At 33.4% G+C, this 22,209-nt stretch overlaps 1 protein-coding gene across 2 annotated transcripts in view; it reads right to left on the bottom strand.

Annotated features, from left to right (window-relative positions):
• Positions 1 to 2,105: 2,105 nt before the first annotated feature.
• The window catches only part of LOC129806348 (serine/threonine-protein kinase NIM1), a 60,595-nt gene continuing 40,491 nt past the window's right edge, over positions 2,106 to 22,209 (bottom strand). For both annotated transcript variants that reach the window (XM_055854902.1, XM_055854901.1), the window contains exons 4-9: positions 16,633 to 16,744; positions 10,733 to 10,889; positions 10,557 to 10,665; positions 7,070 to 7,303; positions 6,322 to 6,990; positions 2,106 to 5,286 (exon numbers count right to left, since the gene is read on the bottom strand). In XM_055854902.1, coding sequence (XP_055710877.1) covers positions 5,156 to 5,286; positions 6,322 to 6,990; positions 7,070 to 7,303; positions 10,557 to 10,665; positions 10,733 to 10,889; positions 16,633 to 16,744 — 1,412 coding nt within the window. In that variant the 3' untranslated portion in view covers positions 2,106 to 5,155. The remainder of the gene's footprint in view (positions 5,287 to 6,321; positions 6,991 to 7,069; positions 7,304 to 10,556; positions 10,666 to 10,732; positions 10,890 to 16,632; positions 16,745 to 22,209) is intronic.

Below are 22,209 nucleotides of genomic sequence, written 5' to 3' on the forward strand. Positions count from 1 at the left end.
TCAAAGTCAATTGAAATAGCTATGTCATTGTTTCTGCCGTTTACCTGATGAGATCGGTAGTGGTAAGTCGGCGGCAGACACAATTAAGCAAGATTTGAGGAGAAATATATAATTGAATTAATTTGAATTGAATTGAATTATTTGTGACTAACTATATGAATTTGAAAGACCTCTAAAAATTAAAGAAAATTATTATTCAGCTGAATATTTCCTCGGAAAAATTACAACACAAATTAAGATGTAATAAATTTGAGCATATTTACTTCATTTCATTGTCATAACCAAACTTGTAAAATGTCAAAAAAGATGTTTTCAAATTACACTGCCGTTCGAATTAAAAATCTTAACTAAAAGTAGCATAGTCTGAAAAATATGGAATTAGGCAGAAAAACTTTATAATCGGGCACTTCCACTTCCAAAGACTTTCAAGCACTTCATTTTCAACCGTACACCACTTCCAACCCTAATACCCCCCCCCCCCCCCCCCCCCTTGGGTTCAATGTTCTAAGTTTGAACGTTTGAAGTGTGATATTTTCAATACTAATTATTTATTTTGTTACTCTCTTTTCTGAATCGTTGTTCAGAAACTTAGCAAGCTGTTTATCGTCTTTATTTTTACTAAAATTAGTCCCAATATGTTTAAAAATGAATTGATATGTAGAGGTGAATTTGATTCTAATTTTGGACACCTTGGTTGTAAATTTGGACACCTTGAATGTAAATTTTGACAGCTAATCCACCTCAACAGGATGCCCATTATTCTCTATTTCAAGAACCTATCTTACCAAGCCCTCTTCCTGTTTATGTAAGGGAACCGTAGAATGTCACAAGAAGCCCGGAAACTTTCCATATCATTCATTAAAGTGAGTTGACTTCGGTACTCCAAGTACGCGCGGATCCGCGCATTAACAGGTCTTTCCGGGAGGCTTTCAAGGCTTTTCTTTCTACATCTCTTACGTAGAGATGATACTCCTTTGTTTCTCCAGGCATTTATACTACCAAGTCATTACAAAAGCTAAAACTTTACAAAATTTCGAGAAAAAAAACACCTGTCCAAAAGTGATCTGCGTAGGTCTGCCGACGATTTTTTCAGGCTGAATCTTGAGGAAGCACTTATTTGATCTTTTTTTCGCTCATTTAATTTTTATTTACCTTTTCTTAAACTATTGTAAATCCTTCTTTTATTTTTCTTTTTCTTTTTTATGTTGTTTTTTACTTGTTTTTCTTTTTTTTCTTTATCACAATTGTAAGAGGTATGAACCCTATATTTATGATTCAATAAATATTACTAAATATTTACTAAAATAAGAAGTATCACATCACCGATTGATGAATATCTGAGAAAGCCCATTTATCACACGAAAAACATAATTCACAAGGAAAATCTCACACTTCAGGTCAAATATACAAAAATATCACTCAAAAAAGCGAGGAAAATTATTAGTACATCACCACAGCTAAATAAGACTGAAGTAAACACGAAGTTCTGTCATATTTCTCGTAAGCAATTGCTCACACTAAAATTTTAACAAAGCAATTTTAACTCAAATCATATTCAAAATTAAACAAAATTAGTGTTAAGATCTTCCAAAAAGAACAAATATTTAAATAAAATTAATTATTCATCAAATATTTAAATAAAAATCCATAATCTTTATCAATTTATTTTTATTGTCCAATTTTACCCTCAAAAATGCCCAAAATTAGAAACTGTCCAAAATTATCAGCACTTCTACTGAACAAAAATGTTTTATTTTTAATTAAAATGCCCTACTTGTCCCTTCCGTACAAGTTCTTTTAAGGTTGGAATTGGAACTTGTGCTTGGATTGGACCGTATTCACTGTGTCTTCTACCGTATGTTTGAGTGTATAGTAATTTTGCAACCCCAAATTATTCATATAACCTTTACTGAGACAAGAATAGATAAATAAATCTAATTGTTGATTAGTCATTTCAACATACCTTTCCATCTATTAATTTCTTCAAAGAGATTGGAGCAATCGGCGAATGTCTTCTTGCATGGCTACTATCAAAACTGGACGCAATAAATACCTTTTAATTACTTCATCTGCAAGGGAATGGGGAATTCTGTAAACACTTTGAGTAATTATATAACATTGTCTTTATTTGCTGCAATTAACATTTAATTTCATGCTACATTTTTTTTTCATCATTTACTAATTCAACTATCAATGGTATTTGATTTCGCTTTCAACATAATAAAAATGCATCAATATCTTTCAGAGTATGAGAAAGTACATGCGAATATTTGTTGTATCTTAAAATCTCTTCTTTTATATATGAAAAAGGTTTTATTTCTTTTATAAGATTGTTATATATATTTATTTGGTGTCTTTTGGTGTGAATACGTTCACTATTGGCCTTTAATGGTAAGATATAATTCTTGCTTCTTTTTTTTTTAGCAAGATATTCTTTATTATTCTTTAGATTTTCTTTACGCAAAAATTCATTGTGCATTCATTGAACAGTGTGAAAGGTTTTTTTTGTTGTTAAATGCAACGAAGACTTTCCTTCATTTCTACGATAAAGCATCACTCTAAGTGGAATTTTCTTATATTTTTTCTTTTTAAATAAAAGGGAGGATTTATTATTTTCTTTTTAGCATTGGTATTGACTTTATAATTATTATTCTCTAATTCTTGACTTAAGTTTAGGAACCCACGTGCACTCTGAATACTTTAAAGTTGAAGTATACAGAACATCTAATAAAACTTATCAATTTTAAACATTTAAATATCGTTGATCCTCTTCTTTTCAGCAGCTCAACTGCTTCTTTATTTCATTGGCCAAGAGGTTTACTTTGTGTGCAACGATATTAAATCACAATAGTGATCACATTATTTCAAAATCTATTAGCAAATTTTATACTATTATACTGTCTTTTTTTTATGCTTCACATCATCCTCTAACAACACATAAATCATACCTTCAAGCTCTTCCATCTTCACTCTCATTTACCATTTCTCAGGCCTTTTTTTTTACCCAACATAAATGTAATTTCACATTACGTTCCTCTTACTGGCTTCAGATAAAAATATAATTGATATATAATCTAATGGAGGTAAAAAGAGATGGTTAGCAGAATTTTTGTTACCAAAATTTCATCTTCAGCATTGAATTTTCACCACATTGTCTTTGGCATAATTAATTTTCGATTAATATAGGAAGAAAAGGACATATTATATTTTAAGACATAATTAACACTGACGTCTTACGCATCCTGGCTTGCAAAAGCATTCAAAAAGATTTGTTTAAAATTTGATACCTTGAAGGCCTATTTAAACGAGGGTATTTTGGTTTGAAATCCCCTTTTCAATAGAAAAATCTCCCACAGAGCTTTACCCCAAATCGATTTTACCTACCTTTTGGCGAATTCAAACTCATCTGAAAAGTCACAATGTTCGAAAAATATTCGAAAATCTGAAGGAATCGGATTAAATACCCAGTAAACTGTAATAAACTAAAGTGCAAATGATACAAGGAATACTTTAACCGGAAATTTTATCGATTTGTTGATTAAAGGGTGTCGTGGTCGTGGGTGTCATTTTATCTTAAGAGGATATTTTTGAGTGTTCTAACTTGAAAATTTCGAGCATTTCGAAGTTTCAAGCTTTCGAAACTGAAAAATTTTGATTTGAAACCTTCATTTCGAACTAAAAGTCCTCCATTGGGAGCATCTAAACGGGAGGATTTTATTTCGAAACCGCCATTTTGACACAAAAATCCCCCACTGAGCTTTAGACTGGTGCATTTTTGCCTATCTTTTGGCGCTTAAAATGTCCTTCTTCGAAAGCACCATTTGTTTATGTTCTTCAAATATTTTGACATTTTAAGCGATTTTAATTTTTTTTTGTTTTTCAAGAGATATTTTCTCGTGATCTATTTTCAAATTATCAAAAGTCGAAAAGCAGGTGAAATATAGAGACAGTATCAATCTCTCTTCTGAATGTATCGTTTAAATCCTGCGGTAAGACTGTTTTGATATAGAGGATGGGTGCCTCATCTCCTTTTCCTTATGAAATGTTCGTCACCAGGCATAAATATTAACTTTACCACTCTTTAACAAATTCTTTGATTGTAAAACACTGTGTGATTGACGTTTGAAACGTTTCGAAATTAAATAGAAAGTCTTCCAGACTATCTATTTTAGTTAGAGCACACATGGAGAATTTATAACAGAGGGTGGAGAAAATTTATCTCAGACATGAACCACTAGGGGAGATTTCCCGAGACTCACCGGTGCATAGCAGAGTGGGGTGCATTTCGAAATCCCCCCGTATAGAAGACGCCTTTAGGGGGATTATAACCTTTATAACAGTTAGTAATAAGATAATATTTCAGGATCGAGTTTTATCTTTTATCGTAAAAACTTTCCCTGAAAAACTGTATTATTTGAACTTTTTTGGAAATTTTGTGCTTTTGAAAAACAATCAATCATAATAAGTACGATAAATAAAGTAAAAAGGTTAAAAACAACTAACATGCTTTTGCAAATAAGTAACAATTTTAGTTTAAAATCATCCAATGGAGTTAATACAAAGAATGGAGAGTCCTTTATCTCGCCATTTTCAATTTTTTTTCACTAGATATATTTTAAATTGTTGTTGACGAAGTTCTCATTGGCCTCGAAACTTTACGTTTTCGAAATAAATTGGGGATCAACGGGCTAAAATATGTACATTTAAAATTCCAATTCTCTGTATCATTGTCGTAAAATACAGTTTTGATATGTCAACTTTAAAAAATGGCCAATGAACATTATTTTAACCTGGGAAGAAAGTATTTTTTACTTGGATTGAGGATTTTGTATTTTAGCCGAGACACACGTGGGGGAATTATAACAGAAGGAAAAGATATTTCATCTCTAATACAGCTTTAGGAACGCGTATCGCCTTAAGAGTTAATTTTGTCTAAAAAATATGTCCTTGAGTATACTATTTTCTGATATTTGTACACAATTTCGAGAAACAAAATGTTCAAAGGTCGAATTGTAAATTTAAAATACCAAAAGATCAAAAACGAATAAAAGACAAAATGTAACGATGAAATGTGGCTAAAAATGAAATGTTGGGCACAAAAGTTCCATATCCCAAAAGAGATAATATATTGTGATGTTTCCATATTTTTATCATCCTACAAAATGACACATGAGGTGGTGTTTCCTTTGGATTTGGTGGCATTTGCTTCCTCTTTGGCAAGGGTTTCCTTCAATTTGGCCATCAGAATTTGCTTTTGCAGACGATTTATAACTATTCGGTAAGCACCTGCAGTGAGATTTACCACATGAGTTATCAACTTTTCACAGATTGTAAAAACTATAATTAATTTACAGCCTCATTTTCAAATCACTGCACATAGAAAGTGGAGTTATTTTTAAACTGGATTTGCATAAACATTTGTTAAGATTGAGTTGATTGATTCTCATGGAAAATGAATTCTTTAAGTGAAAAAAATACTCAGAATTGACGAAATAAAAAAGTAAACACTTATACTTGGATAGAAAGCAAGGGGTAACTCATTTCCATTTTTTCTGACAAGGGTTTCTGGTTTCTCGGGTTTCGCGATGCAATTTTTGGGTTTCTCGGGTTTCGCGATGCAGAAATTGGGTTTCTCGGGTTTCGCGATGCAATTTTTGGGTTTCTCGGGTTTCGCGATGCAGACATTGGGTTTTTCGGGTTTCGCGATGCAGAAATTGGGTTTCTCGGGTTTCGCGATGCGGACATTGGGTTTCTCGGGTTTCGCGATGCAGAAATTGGGTTTCTCGGGTTTCGCGATGCGGACATTGGGTTTCTCGGGTTTCGCGATGCAGAAATTGGGTTTCTCGGGTTTCGCGATGCAGAAATTGGGTTTCTCGGGTTTCGCGATGCAAAAAGTGGGTTTCTCGGGTTTCGCGATGCAGACACTGGGTTTCTCGGGTTTCGCGATGCAATTTTTGAGTTTCTCGGGTTTCGCGATGTAGAAATTGGGTTTCTCGGGCTTCGCGATGCAGACATTGGGTTTCTCGGGTTTCGCGATGCAGACACTGGGTTTCTCGGGTTTCGCGATGCAGACACTGGGTTTCTCGGGTTTCGCGATGCAGACATTGGGTTTCTCGGGTTTCGCGATGCAGAAATTGGGTTTCTCGGGTTTCGCGATGCAGAAATTGGGTTTCTCGGGTTTCGCGATGCAGAAATTGGGTTTCTCGGGTTTCGCGATGCAGAAATTGGGTTTCTCGGGTTTCGCGAAGCGTTTCTCGGACAATTGGCGAGGGTTTCTCAATATGAGTTACCCCTTGATAGAAAGAGTAAAAAATTACTTACCTATAACATCGCTCCTTGGTCCACTTGATATGGAATGACAGAGCATCTCTCCAGTGATGCCCAATTTCTCGAGAATGCGCCTAGTTTCGATTTCCAGCGGATGGAGGTGGTTGAGATCGTAAGTGAAGGTGGGTCTCATGAAGAAATCCCGCACTTCATCATCCTGTGTGCTACTGGTCTGAATATCCACCGCTGATTTTGACTCAATTACAATGTGCTTTTTATCATTTAGCACCTCATTGGCGCTCATAATTTCCACGCAGCTGCTCCTCTTGAACATCTTTCCCGATTCTCTACGTTCTGTCTCCATAGGGCCTATCTTCTTCTTGGAATTGGCTCCAAAGAAAGATCTACGCTGCTGAACAGAATTCACTTGATCGTTATCTAGCTCATCACGCGAGATAACATCCAGGGGAAAAAGGAAATTTTCCTCAAGAACACTATTTCCCCGACGAGTGTTACAAGCAATTGGGACCATACTGCGAGAGTCAAGTTGACTGAGATCCTTCGTTGAGCGAGATGATCGGATGTTTCGGGCTTTAATACGCCAGAAACCTGACTTTTTCCGGTTAATCTCACTCGGTGGTTTCGGCGGGTTATTCAACCACTGGCACTGAATCATTTGTTCGATTGTGGGACGCCTTGATGGCACATGAACTAAAATTCGCTCTTTAAAATAAGAGACATTGAGAAGCATTACTGAGGGAGTTCTCATTAAAGGAATTCGGGGATTCTTGTTAAAACTTACGGATTAATCGAATTAATGGAAGAGTTAAGTGACCCGGAAGGAGGTAGTCTCCCTTGAGAACAGCAGCTCTGAGGGCAGGAACTGTAGGTGCCCTGAAGGGCATATTTCCAATTATCATGAAGTATAGCAACACCCCCAATGCCCAAACATCAACTGGCTTCCCCACATAGTCATCATCACTAAACAATTCGGGAGCAGCATATGGAGGACTTCCGCAAAAAGTGCGACATGGTTCTGCGGAAACATTGTTGTCTCATTATAAATTCATTCACTTCACTGAAAATGTTATTATACATAAAAAAAATCCAGGGTACAGAAGCGACGAAGGTCATGAAAAGTTTTAAAATAGGCCATTTTTAAATATTAAAAGAAACAAACAGATTTGTTAGGCAGCTTATACAGATATTCAGTAGAATGCACACTGAACGGCCTAGACCTTCCCTTAATATTCATTATAGTAAATAAATAGTAAAAAGTTCTTATTCTTGGGAACTTTGCAACTTTAAAACTTTGTACATTAATCGTTATAAATTATTTTTATTGTTCGAATTCAAACTCACAAAAAGGGCAATATGGGCTATATCGTCGGTTGAATCAGCAATTATTGCAATTCCATCAATAATTTTTGACGACTATACAAGAATTATTAATTTAGGAGACGAGTAAGTTATGATAATTGTTAATCCAAGCATCGATATCTAAAGATTTTTCAGATTTTGCATTTTGTCACCATTCGGGAGACCAAACGGTATGAGATATCGATTTCCGTCTGCGATGACTCCCCAAAAAATTTGATGTAAAGCAATGATGTAATGAAAGAGCGACAGGGAGGAGGGTTCGCTACCCCTCTTCTCTACACACTATTTAAGAATTATAAAAAAGAAACATAATAATAAAAGTTAAAATAATTCAAGTACATTCATGTTAAGGGAATTAAAAAAAAAAATTATAGAAAGATATTTCACTGAGAGAAATCCGAAAAAGGTTTATTTTACCCTGCAGTATTGATCCGAAATTGGTGTAAATATTGTGCTTTTTAGGAGTATTAGGGGTTAAAGTTACCCTTTTCCATGTAAATTTTACCCTTAAAAATGTGTAAAATTAACATTAAAAAATGTTGGTATATTTTTACACAAAAATTGGATGTAAGTGAAAGATCTTCAAATATACAATACGATTTCATAGATTCTGACATGTACGTACAGGTAATGACGAATCACTAATATTTTTTTCTTAGTATTTTAATTTATTATTGTCTTTCTTCTCATTTGTAACCCAGTTTAAATTGTTAGTATACCCTCGTATATAGGGTAAGTGTGCCAAATTTCGGCATAGTTGCATGCAAGCGTCAAAGTCTCAAGTTTGAAATGTGATATTTTAAGTTCAAATTGATTTTTTTTATTTTTTCTTCTAAAAGAGTATTGCTGGGAACCTTGTAAAGAGTTTACCGTCTTTATTTACTCTAAAATCATTCTTAATACATTTTATAATGAATAAAAATATAGACATAGCCTTGGTGCCCTATTTCGGCCACCTTCATTCTCATAGTTCCTTGCCCTTTGGGAATTCTTCCAATGCCTTTTTCACGTCATCCCGTTTGTCGAAGCTACATTTTTTGTTATTCTTTTGCATTGTAATCTCTAGAGTACGTAAAATATAAAAGTTCATTAAATTCAAGGAACAAAAAGGGTGGCCGAAATTGCAAGCTGGCCGGAATTTGGCACACTTACCCTACTCCAAAAAAGTAGCGGTGCCATAAATTTAACGAGTGCTCTATTTTGTGAGTTCGAATTTAGTTATTTTGACTACTCCGTGTTCCAATTCTTCTTATCTTATTTCCTAACATTATACTGGGTTTTGTAAATGGAATTGAAAATTTAGCGGCCGATTTTGCGGTTATAGGTTATTTCTAAGGTTAATTTATTCACTCAGAAAAATAATCGAGTAAAATTTACTCGAATCGATGTTAAATTGACTCTTTTTCGTTGTGATTTTCGATTAACTATATTTTAGAGTTGATTTTACTTCTATTTAGGTGTAATATTCGGAAGAGTTGTTTTAACCTTTTTTCCTAAAATTTACATGACAAAAGAGTGTAAATAACTCTTTTTAAGACTGAAAATAACTCGTTTTAAGAGTTAAAATAACAAATAACTCGTTCCAACAAGAGTTAAAAAAATCTTTTTTTGGAGTTAAGATAACTTTTCCAAATCCCAAAATGGATAGGATTTTGCAATTTTATGTTTTTTTGTTTTATCATTTTTTTCATTAATATTTTCTTGACCCTCAAGTTCCCTATATCGAGCGAAATATCACGTATGCTGCACGCACATGTCTTCATGAAACACTGTTAGGCATATTTTTAGTTAATGTTCCATATGAACTTTGTCACACGAAAATCTTCTTGACTGAAGTATATTCTTAAAACGAAAACACTTAAGCATATACTTCAGTCGAGATGAAATTTTACATCGAAAAAGAGTAATAATTACATCGATATCCGACGAATTAATTCAACTCGCACGAAGAGTTGTTTCAACTCTATTTACTAAAATTTACAACAAAAAAGAGTAACAATTGCATCGATATTCGTAGAGTTAATTCAACTCTGTCATAGACTTGTTTTCCCTTTTTAGGTTTTTGCTTAGTGTTGAAATCTGTTCTCCAATTTTATATATTTAATTTTAGAAATAATAATTAATCAAATATTGCGTCTCCTGCTTTCTAAATAATTCCGAACATGAACCTTTTAAGCACTATAATTTGGACTCATCCTCTACCGCAATATTTTTCAAGTTTATTTTTCAAGAGAATAATCCTGACTTTAATTACGGCTTTATCTCCAACGAAATTTGGATTATTTATGTATAAATATCGTTCGAGTTTGCCACAATTCAAATTTTCAATGAAGGAATCGCACCTCTTTAATCTGATCTAGGCTTATCACTGGCTTTTTTACTTTCTAGAAAAGGCTGAAAGTCAATTCCCGCCAGTGAAAAATCCGAAAAACTAAAAAAAATACATAGGTAACTTTCTCTCTTAAATTTCTTGCTATTTGTAGCAATTTTTCACACGAGATAAGGATGAGGGTCTCCAAAAACTTCAAAACAAGGATGAATAATTCGTTAGAGAAAACTTTCAACTGAAAAATAGTTGGAGATCACAGAAAGTTTCTTCAAGAGAAGTTTGTCTGAGACTAAACAAATGGGAAAAAAATAAATCTCACGGACTTTCAATGTTTCCTCATTTTTTTTCAACTGTCTCTCGAAATTTTCTCTTTTATGTCCTTTCTGTGATAATTGCCCCATTAATATTCATTGGGCGTTCATGCATTTATAACTTTTTCCTGCTATGAGGAAGAGGAAAATCCTAGCAAAGTTTGCAATGGAATTTTCCTGACAATTTCTCCCAAACGCCAAATTACAAATAGTAGTTCCATGTTGCATTCCATGAAATCTATTATTGTCATATAACACTAATTAATCACCATTTGATAATTGTGTGCTAAACCCAAAATCCGCCAGTTTGATTTTATCCTCATTGACTAGAAGCACATTTTCCGCCTTGATGTCCCTGTGGACAAATCCCAAATTGTGCTGAAATGATTTTTGGGAGAAGTTACATATCCGAGTTATATACAATTGTAACTAGCTTAAGCATTACCATATGTCGCACAGCGGATAGAAGTTGTCTGAATAATTTACTTGCTTGTTGTTCAGGAATTGGCCCCTCGTTGATTAGGCGGTGATACAATTCGCCACCCGATATGAATTCTGTCACCAGGTGAACACGATTTAGTGTCTCCACCACTTCGAAAAGTCTGGAATGCAGAAAATTTAATTTACAAAATTGACTTTGTTTATTACAACAGAGTTTGAAAGTATCATAAGTATTTAAGTAATTCTCTAAACAAAATAGACTACCACAACTTTGCAAACAACTCAGTGTTAATTTAATAAAAATTTAATAATTTTGATAAATTGTTTGTGTTTTGAAAAGTTTTTGTTGATATTAAAGTTAAAAACACAAAATATACTTTGCGAAACGAACGTTACATATTTCTTTCAAAAGTTTGTGATAAACAAGGAGCTAAAAACTTATAATATGTATCCACTTATTCTGTTTCACATGAAATAACTTGATTTTTTTTTAATAGCCTATGTAACATTGAAAATTTTACACCTGTTCGGACTAAGAAATTTTAACTTTCTCTATGACTATGAAGCCTACTTCCAGCGCTTTCAATGTTTAATTTGACCTTATTGCAGCATTCAAATGCGGGTATTTCATTCGAAACCGCCCTTTCGAAATTATAATATCTTCTTCTTCGTTTTTCGATGCACTTCGAAATAAACCCGTTTTAAGCAGCCAAAAATATGTCACGAAACTGTGTCTCTGTGACGAAAAAATGCCTACATTTCGGCGCACAAAAATATCCTTCTATGAAAATCTCTTGAGTAAAATCTCCAAAAAACGAAATATTTCTATTAAGAGAACACAAGGAGTACTAAAGTAAGATGAAGGCTTTCATAAAGTCTAGCTATCATGAATTATATAAAGGAAAACTAAACATTAGCTATTGTAAAGCAACGTTAGTAGCAAAACGTTTTCGGATTCTAAAGCAACTAACGATGTTTCCTAAAATTTCTGACAACATGTCATAAAACCCTGTGGTGAGACAAGTTTGACATAATATCTTTTTTAATTTATTTTTCATCAACCATTAATATTTACTTGGTAACTCTTTGACTTCTATTAAATTATTTCCAATACCATGTACCTCAGAGCAAGTTCGAAACGTTTCGGAATAAAATAGAAAGTCTGCTAGACTTTCTTTTTTAGTCGAGACACAAGTGGGAGTATTATAACAGCTAACTGGGAGATTTAATTCAGACACTAACTTCAAGGGGAGATTTTCCAAGACTCGCCGGTGCATAGCACAGTGGGGTGCATTTTTTAAATACCCTCGTTTAAAAGCAGGCTAATGGTTTGTCCTGAGATAAGTTTTCTCAACACTCTGTTATAGATCTGTTAATTTAACACTAAACCTAGTAAGACAGGTCAAATTGGCCGGTTTAAAAACTTTTTAAAATCGACGCATATTTAAAAGGCATTTATTTTTTCTTCATTTTCAAGAAAAATTGTTAAGTATCTTACCTACCACAGTCTGTCATTTGACCAAGCGTGCTAGGAAAAACTACTCAAAACGGTCGGTATAGGTTTGGTGTTGAAATAAATTTCAAGCTTAACATATTTTATCGATTTTTGTCAACCATAAAATATACACAGAAAAACAACTATTTTGTAAAATTATTTATAAATGTTTGTGAATTGCGACTGGTGACTTACGAAATGCTTATTATAATAACCCAATAAAAAATTCGTAAATGTTTGTACTTTTTTCACAAACATTGTGCATAACATAACGACATTTTTTTGTTTTCTTACAAACATTTGTTCGTAAATGTTCGTAAACTTTTTGCAATTCATTCGTAAACTTTCGTCAGTCACACAAAAATGTACGAACAAATGTTTGTAACAAAACAAAAAATGTTTGTCAAATGTTCGTGTTACGAACAATATTTATGAAAGTACATATTTTTACAAACACTTTAGTGGATTATACAATTCACGAGTATTTGTAAGCCCGTAAGCCTAAGAAATTCACAAATATTTAACCAACAATTTTTCAAAATATTTTTTCTGTGTATAATTTCATGTATACAATGAAATTGAAAATACAATAAGAATTCTTTATTTATTACCGATGTTGTATGACTCTTTCAGTGATTCCACGCCATCAAATCATGCAATAGGACAAGTTCAGGACAAAAAATAGTAATTCCCCAACCAAAAATTGAGAGAATAATCAGAGAATTTAGGTCAGTATACGAACAGATTGGTGAATGGAAGGGGAGACTTATTATCCTTCCGCACCATTGTCTATTTAGCCTGTGCAGAATATAAAGTATTTACATAAAATAAATTTATCTTGTCATTAAGCCAAATTTTGCGAGAATAAGAGGAAGAGAGAGCGAACAGTTTCATTAATTTTATTAATTTGGAAAAGTTTTCTGATGCAGAATGGCACAGAAAATTGATGAATCCTGTTTCTGTTCTACTTTTTTTTCCTGACATAATTTCATGAGGAAGCATCTTTCTACGATATACAAGAAATCACTTTGTCCTCTTGGCTATTCCAGACAATTTACTTATATACGTAGCATGAAATGGTGCCAAAAGTGAAAAGGCGTTGAGTTATTTTCAAGAGGCCATTTTACAACACCACAAGTTGTAATGTAACATTCTTCCGCCCAAATCTCAATCTAAATGCCTCTTGGGACAATAGTTCTGGGTTGTGTTTTGATCCTATTATTGTGACTCTGACCAAGTGGGAAGAATTGAAACATATGATATACATCTTAAAATATTCCAAGAGAGTAAATTCCTAAAGGCAAAATGAGATGAGGAAAATTATGGGTAACTCAGAACACTCGTTGCATCCCTGGCACAAATCCAAACAATTTTGTCTCATTTGCTTTACAAATCAATCTGGCAATTCGTCCCATCCCATCACAATCATCAATCTTAACTTTTGGTTAAATCATTCTCCCATCTAAAAGTAGGTGAACAAATATAGTGGGAGCAGGTGTCAAAAGGAAATACCTCAAAGGACAGTGTTATGAAATATCCCTTAAAAAATGTGAGTCATTCAATCATACAAAAAATGTTTGTGATTCCACTTATTGTTTGATGACTCTCACTCACCATTATGCTCAATTAATTTTTTTTTGCTGTAATTTTTTTAATTCTTCAATTCATAATTCATACCATGGGTTTTATCTTGAAAGCACCCTTGTATTCCAATATATAAAAAGTAATTAAAGGATCTTAATTTTTCTCATTGATTGTATCTGGTAATTGAAATAATATCGATTTGATTGTCATTTGAAAACAGTTTACATTTCAAAAACACTTCGGCTTTTAAATAAACATAAGCTGTATTATTAATTGAATATTACTTTTATGGCTAACGAATTTGTCGGAATTTACAATTGTCCATTAAAGTACTTATTATATTAATAATAAAGTTTTTACTAGCCAATTAAAATCGGAAATTGGTATTCTACTATAATAGTAAAACAGCAAAAGCGTCCCAAGCTTTGCGAAATACTCGAACTCGTGACTTAGATTCTAGGGGAAACTGGGGCACCACCAAACACGGGGTACCACCAAACACTGCGATTTTTTAATCGGATATTGGATATCAGAGGATAAGACCGATAGGAAATTATAGACACTACAGGGATGCTTGTCCACTGAAGGAATGGTCGAGATAGTCCAAGTAGTTTAGAAATAAAAATTAGTGTTTGGTGGTACCCCGTGTTTGGTGGTACCCCGTGTTTGGTGGTGCTCCAGTTTCCCCTATATACCTCAGAAGTACTTTCGCATCATTTACCATTTACCGGTTCTCAACCGATTTGAACCGATTCATATATCATTCAAAAGATCCTCCAAAATTGTTTTAGAAGTATCGATTTTCGGATAAAAATCAGTTATCGACTATGAACCGGTTCATTACCGATTCAGAACCGATTGGAACCGGCTCATTTTTATAGGAAATTCCAAGACCTTTCCAACGAGCCCAAACATGACCCCATTCACTTGATAAATGCGCTCTCTTCTGTTTTTTTTTAATCTTTGACCTTGAAAAACCGTTATTAGGAATGATTCAACGCTATTTTCGTCTAAGGACGAAATGTTCGCCGGGGTAATCTCTAAAACATATCCAAAGTTGAAGTTGGTTACTCCTTCGTTTACCTCGGGTCAACAATCACAGTCGACAACATTTAAACAGAAATTCGCTCACGGTTCCTGAAAGCCAACAGGGGCTATTTCAGTCTATCAAGAGTTTTACGGTCCAGCAGAACCTTATACATAAAGACAAAGCTACTACTATATAGGATTATGATCCTGCCAGTCCTCATGTATTCGTCTGAAACGTGTGTCCTCATTAAACAGAATTGCGAACTCTTAGCCAAGTTTGAGAGGAGATTCTACGATGGACTTTTTGCCCCGTATGTTAGGAGGGACGATTCCAGAGCCTATACAACCATGGCGTGTATGAGCGCTACTGAGAGCTAACTGTTGTCAAGCGAGTACCCCTGAATAGGCTCCTATGGGCTGGCTGGTCATCTGGTTCGCAAGGATGAGCACGATCCAGCCTGGAAAGTTTTTAGGGGAAAACTCTATTTCGATGAAACGAGACCGATCTAGCCTCCGATGTACCGCCGACGTATACCAGAAAAGTAGCTCGTTAGGGGTGAGTAATTGGAGATCAGTGGCGCATAATACCCTAAATACACTTACGACTTAAACCGGCTATACACAATATGAACTTCTTTGGAAAGACCACTACCCTATAGTCCTAGTGAACTTCGCCATATAATTGGGGATCACCTTCAATGCCTTCAATGATTAGTATACATTAGAAGCTCTTTGTATCATTACATTTCAGTTCGGAACTTCAAATTTTAATGTTAATCACAATTTACAATTTGCAAGCCAAAGTACTGTAACCTGGATATGGCCTGACCTATCAGTTCATATTGAATATTAACTCCTTCACTGAACTTGCGAGATGGACATTCTTCCAAGATATACTATGTAGTTTGAGTGGGATTTCCGCAGTCATCCTCTTCACTGGAGGTCATACTCCATTTGCGAAGAGTCAATGCGCTTCTTCCGCCATAACTCCTGATTCTATTCAGGGGGTTGGATGTTGGCAACCAGCACGCTTGGTCTACCCTGCATGCGCTCATTGAAAATTGTATTACTCATAACCAAAGCATAACTTTAAAAGCCTGATACGGTAATGCACTAAACCAATTTTCAAGATATTTGCAATTGTATAATGGCATAAAAGGCAGATAAACTAACAAAAGGTACAATAATTTTTTTAAATAGTAAAATAATTGCTGTGATAAATAAAGACCAGTGCACAATAACTTTTGTTTGTAAGCATATTTTCAAAATTTGCCAAGTGAATGAGCGAGATGACTATAGATCTAGATCTCACTCATTCTCATTGAAATGTCAAAAACATGTTTACTAAACAAAAGTTATTGTGCGTTGAGCATAATGCTAAAATAAAAAAAATTAAAAACATCAATATCTTAACCTGTTAAGGACGAGTAGGACACCGGTGTCCCAATAACAAGACCATTTTTTTGCCTTTTTTCCCTCTAAATAGTCTGAAGAATTAGTTTTTATTTTTGGGATATTGGTGTCCCATTCGCCCTTACAGGATTAAACAGATTTTTATTAATAGACAAATAAAATGGACAACACACAGCTTTGGAATTGATAATTAGTTAATTACTTAACAGTTCTATCTAAATGCTATCAAATTGCTCGTTAATCAATTTAATAGTATTTAGCCAAACAAGAATTTATAATAGCAATATAGTTCAAGATAAAAGCTCTTGTTCACTAGAATTTATTGAAAAATTTCAATTGAATTTGTGTAGGAGACTTCCTGTGAAAAATAAAACATTATTTACCTTAAAATATTTGGATGGTGAACACATTCTAGAGTTGTAACTTCACGAGAGAGCATTCGAAGTGCCCTAGCATCCAATCGACTCCTGTCCACCACTTTTATGGCTACACTATCTGCAAAAGGAAAAGACAGAGTGGGTTCAAAATGAGCAGAATGCTGTAAACATGGCACAACCCAATCGTACATTAACATTTTCATCTATCTCTCGGAAAATGTACAACGTTGGCAAGATATAATTTACACTTGCTCAATTAGAATTTAATCCTTGGAAACGTTATTTAGAGAATTGCTTTCTACCTTTCTCCCATTTACCATCATATACTCATACACTATGACCAAACACTTCTGAAGAAAATTAATTCTTACGAAACATTCTCACAAAACACGGACATCCTTACGGTAAGGAGAGTGAGAAATAGGAAAATCTCACAATTTTCACATAAATCATCTCCGAAAGATTGGATATATTTTTAGAATCCATATACACACCTAGTTAGAGACTGTATAAAAAATCTCAGCTAAAATTATCGTCTATAGGGACTTTCTCCAGAATAAACTCCACACTGGTAAAAATGAAAGGTTCACTGGGGATCCTTTCAAAAGAATCATGGCCAAAAAGGTTCACTTTCATCAAAGTACTTGTATGAAAATAATCCTTCTTTAAAGAATGCCTCAAGTGATCCAAATAAAGGATCAAACGAAGTGACCCATTGAAAGTTTCGTCAAATCGATCTTTTCAAAAAGATCAACATTCCTCTAGGCAAATCAACAATATTAAAAAAGATAAACAAACAAAAATGTGCATAAGCTATTTACTCCGATGATAGAACAACTATGAAAATTTGAAAAATGTATATTTTAACATATTAACATAAGATATTGGCCAGATAAATGCTCATGTCACAGCAGCGAACCTTTTGAAAGGATCACTTTAATTGCCGCTGCGCATGCGCAATCGACGCGCTGTCAAAAGATCACGCCATCTTTCGACCCAGTGCCAAGCGTGACGCGAGAGTGAAAAAAAGTGACGCGACCACGCGACATGTGCGTTCTTGTTTTGTGACCAATTTAGCCACCTTCATGTGCGGATATTCATCCAGATTCTTATCTAAAGGTAAGTGATAGTGATAGTGATTGTACCCTTGCAAGAATTTGCGTGAAACTTTAGTGAAAATTGGCAACGAATAAGAAGTGGACAGGGTGACATTTTGTACAAGACCAAAAACGCCAAAAACTATGGCGTCATGGTGATGTCGAAAAGAAGGTGATTTTATTCTTGGAAAAAAAAAACATTCTTTTTTCATCACCATCATCATATCTAGTAGATCTGCTATTTTTTACAAAATATCCGACATTGGCTGGCAAACGCAATGAAATAGTGAAAAGCAAGGGTGATTTTAGTGATTTCGCAACTCATTTCGGAGAACTCGAGCCAATCTGGCCAGGGAATCCACGGGAAACCCGGGGAACTCAGGGAACCAGGGAACCCATACATTTTTCCAGGGAACCCGGGAACTCGAGCCACTCTTTGCATATGAATAACCCCTTGGTGAAAAGTGCAATTGTCAGCCGAAGACAATCAAAAATATTAACGGAGTCTTTTTGCCATAATTTTTTGTTTTAAGGTTCTTCCGGAAGCTTCTTTGGCCTTCGTTTCACCGTTTGATTGACCTTTTCTTCGGTTTCAACGTGAGGAAGAGCCCCAGGACTCGATTGTCACAGCGGGTCTTTAGCCTTGGAGATTTAGAAAAATTTTCTTCTGATGGAGTGGGAAATCTTGGATACTGTTTATTTTACATCTGCGCTTTCTGTACCACCTTAAATTATTTCAATATGATTTACACCGTCCACTTCAAAATAACTACTGAATTTTCACGTAAGCTCTTCAAGTTTCAACAGAAAAATCTCAGGGTAAGAATATTTTCTTTTTTTTTAAATTTCAATATTTTGCTGTAATTTTTGCGATCCTTGATCACAACTATTTTAATACTACTGCCTAATCACCCATTGACCTCAATGTACTAGTTTCAAATTAAATATTTACTATTAAAAAAAACGGTTTTTTTAAGAAAAATATTAGATACCACAGGGACGGAAATAAGTATAATTTTAAACCGTAATCTTGAAAAGAACTCAACAAAAAATGAAGAATCGGTAAACAATTATACGTTAAACATATTACCCTCTCATATATTCCAACATAAAATTTTATAATTTTGATTTTTTAATCTTAGTAATTCTTAAAATTGCAATTGAATTTTGCCTGTTAGGCTGGAATTAAGTTTAATTTTAATTCTAAATAATAATAATAATATAATTCTATAATAATAAAATAATTCTAAATAATAATAATAAAAAAATGAGTCTAATTCTAAATAAAGTCAATAAATTTAGCTCTATGGTATTTTTTGATCAATTTGACGGTAATATCTTTCAATATTTGAAGGTACTCCAAGGATCGAAAGCTTTTTACTGTTAGAAGCCAAAAGAACCTTTCTCCTCCAACAGTGTTGCTTTTCAGTGGAAAACAGAACCTTTTCCCCGAAATTTGATCGTGAAACGATGCTTTGATGTTATGTTGATCAAATTGGGAAACTTCTTTTTTTGTGATAATTTTTAGTTTTCATCCCACGATGACCCACCGTCACGAATCCAATTTTAGGACAAAATCATTGGGACATATTCAGCCTAAACAGAAAGCATAATTTTACAATCAAATTTTTGGCGAAAACGGTTTTTCCTCTGAAAAGAGCAACACTGTTAGAGACGAAAAGTGTTTTAATCTCTAACAACAAAAGACTATCGATCCTTGGAGTACCTTTAGAGGCATGCGTAGCGCATTGACAAATTTGACAATTATTTGATAGGACCTAGTCATTTTTTTGTTCTAAGGCCAATCGCCAATCGCCTTCAACACTTTAATTTTTTCTTTATTTGCGTTGGTTAAATATTTTCCCTATTGCATTTCAGCTAAAAATTTTATAAAACTTTATAAAAAGAATTAAAATTTATTATTTAGTTAAAAATTAAAGTATTAAAAGACATTAACCTTAAATTACACTAGAGCTAAATTTATTCAGTTAAATTAGACTTACTTTCAACCTAAAATATAAAATTCTATTTCAATTCTAACAATAAGAATAACTAAGATTAAAAAGCAAAATGTCGAAATTTTATGTTGGTACGAAAGGATATTTTGTCTAACGTAGAATTTTTTTGAGACTTTTTTGTTGATTTTTTTTAGGATTGTGGAGTTGAATTATACTTATTTCCACTATTGTATGAGTTCATACAAGTTAATCGCTAAAATATTCTTCTGTATTTCCCATTAAGAATAATTTTCGAAGTTCATAAAATATTATAATTATAGTTACCATATAGTTTATAATTTCAAATATGCTAAATTTAATTATTATAAAATTACATTTCGGCTTGGAATATTTTGTCAAATGAAAAATGCATAACATAATTAATTTTTAAGGCTTTTAAGAGATATGATACATTTTCTTTTATGTGTTCTATGCGTAAAGGTCTCTATAAACATTATTGACCAATATATTTCTTCAAAATGAATGCGACCATTAAATAAAAAAATATCAATTATTTCATAAAAAAAAACTCGAGAAATTATGGTTTTCAACAATTTGAGATAAAAATTATCCCAAATTATGTTTGAAATTTCTTTAGACCCATACGATTATTTCATTTTGTATGACCAGTTCTTTCTCTGCAAAGTTATTTTTTCGATATTTTTTATACAAATATTTTTAGAGTGGACGACATCGGATAAGGGAGTCTTGAAACCGTCATTTACCGCCTGTAATCACCGATGGAAACAAGGCACTAAACACTATACCTTTGGAAATCATCGCATGCATTAACTAGAAGAATGAAGGAGTTCAACTTTTCTGTGAATGATTCTAACGGGTTTAATATAAAGACCATTCAAACTTTTATAAGAAGGTAGATAACCAGATTTTGAATACAAAAGATGCGTTTTTATATGCATTTGATTTTATTTTAAAAATCCATTTTGCTCTTGATATTGATTTATAAAATGCTACTTAAACTTCTACAAAATTATTCTAAATTATATTTGTGAAATTACTCTCCAAAAGATATTAATTTCTCTATTAAGTCTTTCGCATCTCTTATTAATCTAAATTAAAATTTAAAAAAAACTGATAGTTTTACTAAAATCTGTCTGAGGAATGTACGAAAAAAAGTGTGAAATTGCCTTGTTAATAAAAATTGTATTTAAAAAGAATTTAATATGTTTTTATTACTCTTTGATATTTTTAAAAATTGCAGTGGGTCTAATCAAATCGAAAAGGCGATACATTGAATTGTTCTTATTGATCCATTTCAATGGTTCCCTGATGAACCATTATAAAGGTTCTTCAAAATGAACATTTCAAAGTATCAAAATCTGATACTTTCAGAAAGGTTCAAAGTGATTTTTTTACAAAGGTTCGAAATAAATCTTTTGAAATGATGGATCATATTTGATCCCCCGAAAGGATCGCGAAAAGATCAAAATGAACCTTTCATTTTTACCAGTGCAGGAATAACTTCAAGAATAAGTCTTTTATTTAAATAGGGTCGAAGAAACACCTATTCGACAGAGATCACTTATTAACAATGTCGTCAAAATAATTCAATTCAATTCAATTTTCAATTCATATAATGCTCATTAACTATTGCTTGGTTGCGTCTGCTGCCGACTTATCACGATCGATCTCATCAGGTAAATGTCAGAAACCACTGAATCGTAGTATATGCCAAGATTTATATAGATTTTATAAATTACAATTTCATAAGATGGCGACGTTGCGTGAAGGAAATAATGAAATTTATTAATTGTACTTAAAAAATGCAAGTGATGTGGCCTTTTTGATATTAATCTACTTTTTCCTATAAATATAGATATTCAAATTTCATATCCAAATACTTTAAAAATAGTGCCAATATGTAATGACACAAGGCTTTTAGGTGCTAATAGGTGTTCCTTCAGGTACCGGTCAAAATACCAAAAGGAAAAATCCCACAAAGTCATACACTCAGCTCTTCGTTATCCGGCAATTCGTAATCCGGTTGACAGCTGCCAAACGCTGGCGGTTGATGTATTCAAAACGATTTTTTTCGAAACATGCAGTTTGTCCAGAGTGAATTAATGTGTTATTTTCATTTTATCAAAGTTTTTGACACACAATCGTGCTACAAAATGAAACATAAACACACCACAAAGAAAATTCTGTTGTTTTTCGACAGAAAACAAATTCCCACAGCAGAAAATATAAAACCCGTTGACTAGATTCAAAAAACCTAAATGTCATTTTGTTCCCCAGTCAGCCGGATAACGAAGAGTCGAGTGTAAACGTAAAAATTCAAATAGCCAAAAACCTGAATGGGTCGAAATTACGAAAGACATAAATCCGAAAGTGCCAAAATGTTGAAAACCAAAATTCCGAATTCTTAAAAGTGTTATAGTCACCCCTATGGCCCCTATGTTTACACCCGCGCTTATTGAAGGCCTAGAGAAATTTTCTGTCTTTTCGGAAATTACTCTAAAATTATC

The sequence above is a fragment of the Phlebotomus papatasi genome, chromosome 3, assembly GCF_024763615.1.
Source record: "Phlebotomus papatasi isolate M1 chromosome 3, Ppap_2.1, whole genome shotgun sequence".
Classification (NCBI taxonomy): domain Eukaryota; kingdom Metazoa; phylum Arthropoda; class Insecta; order Diptera; family Psychodidae; genus Phlebotomus; species Phlebotomus papatasi.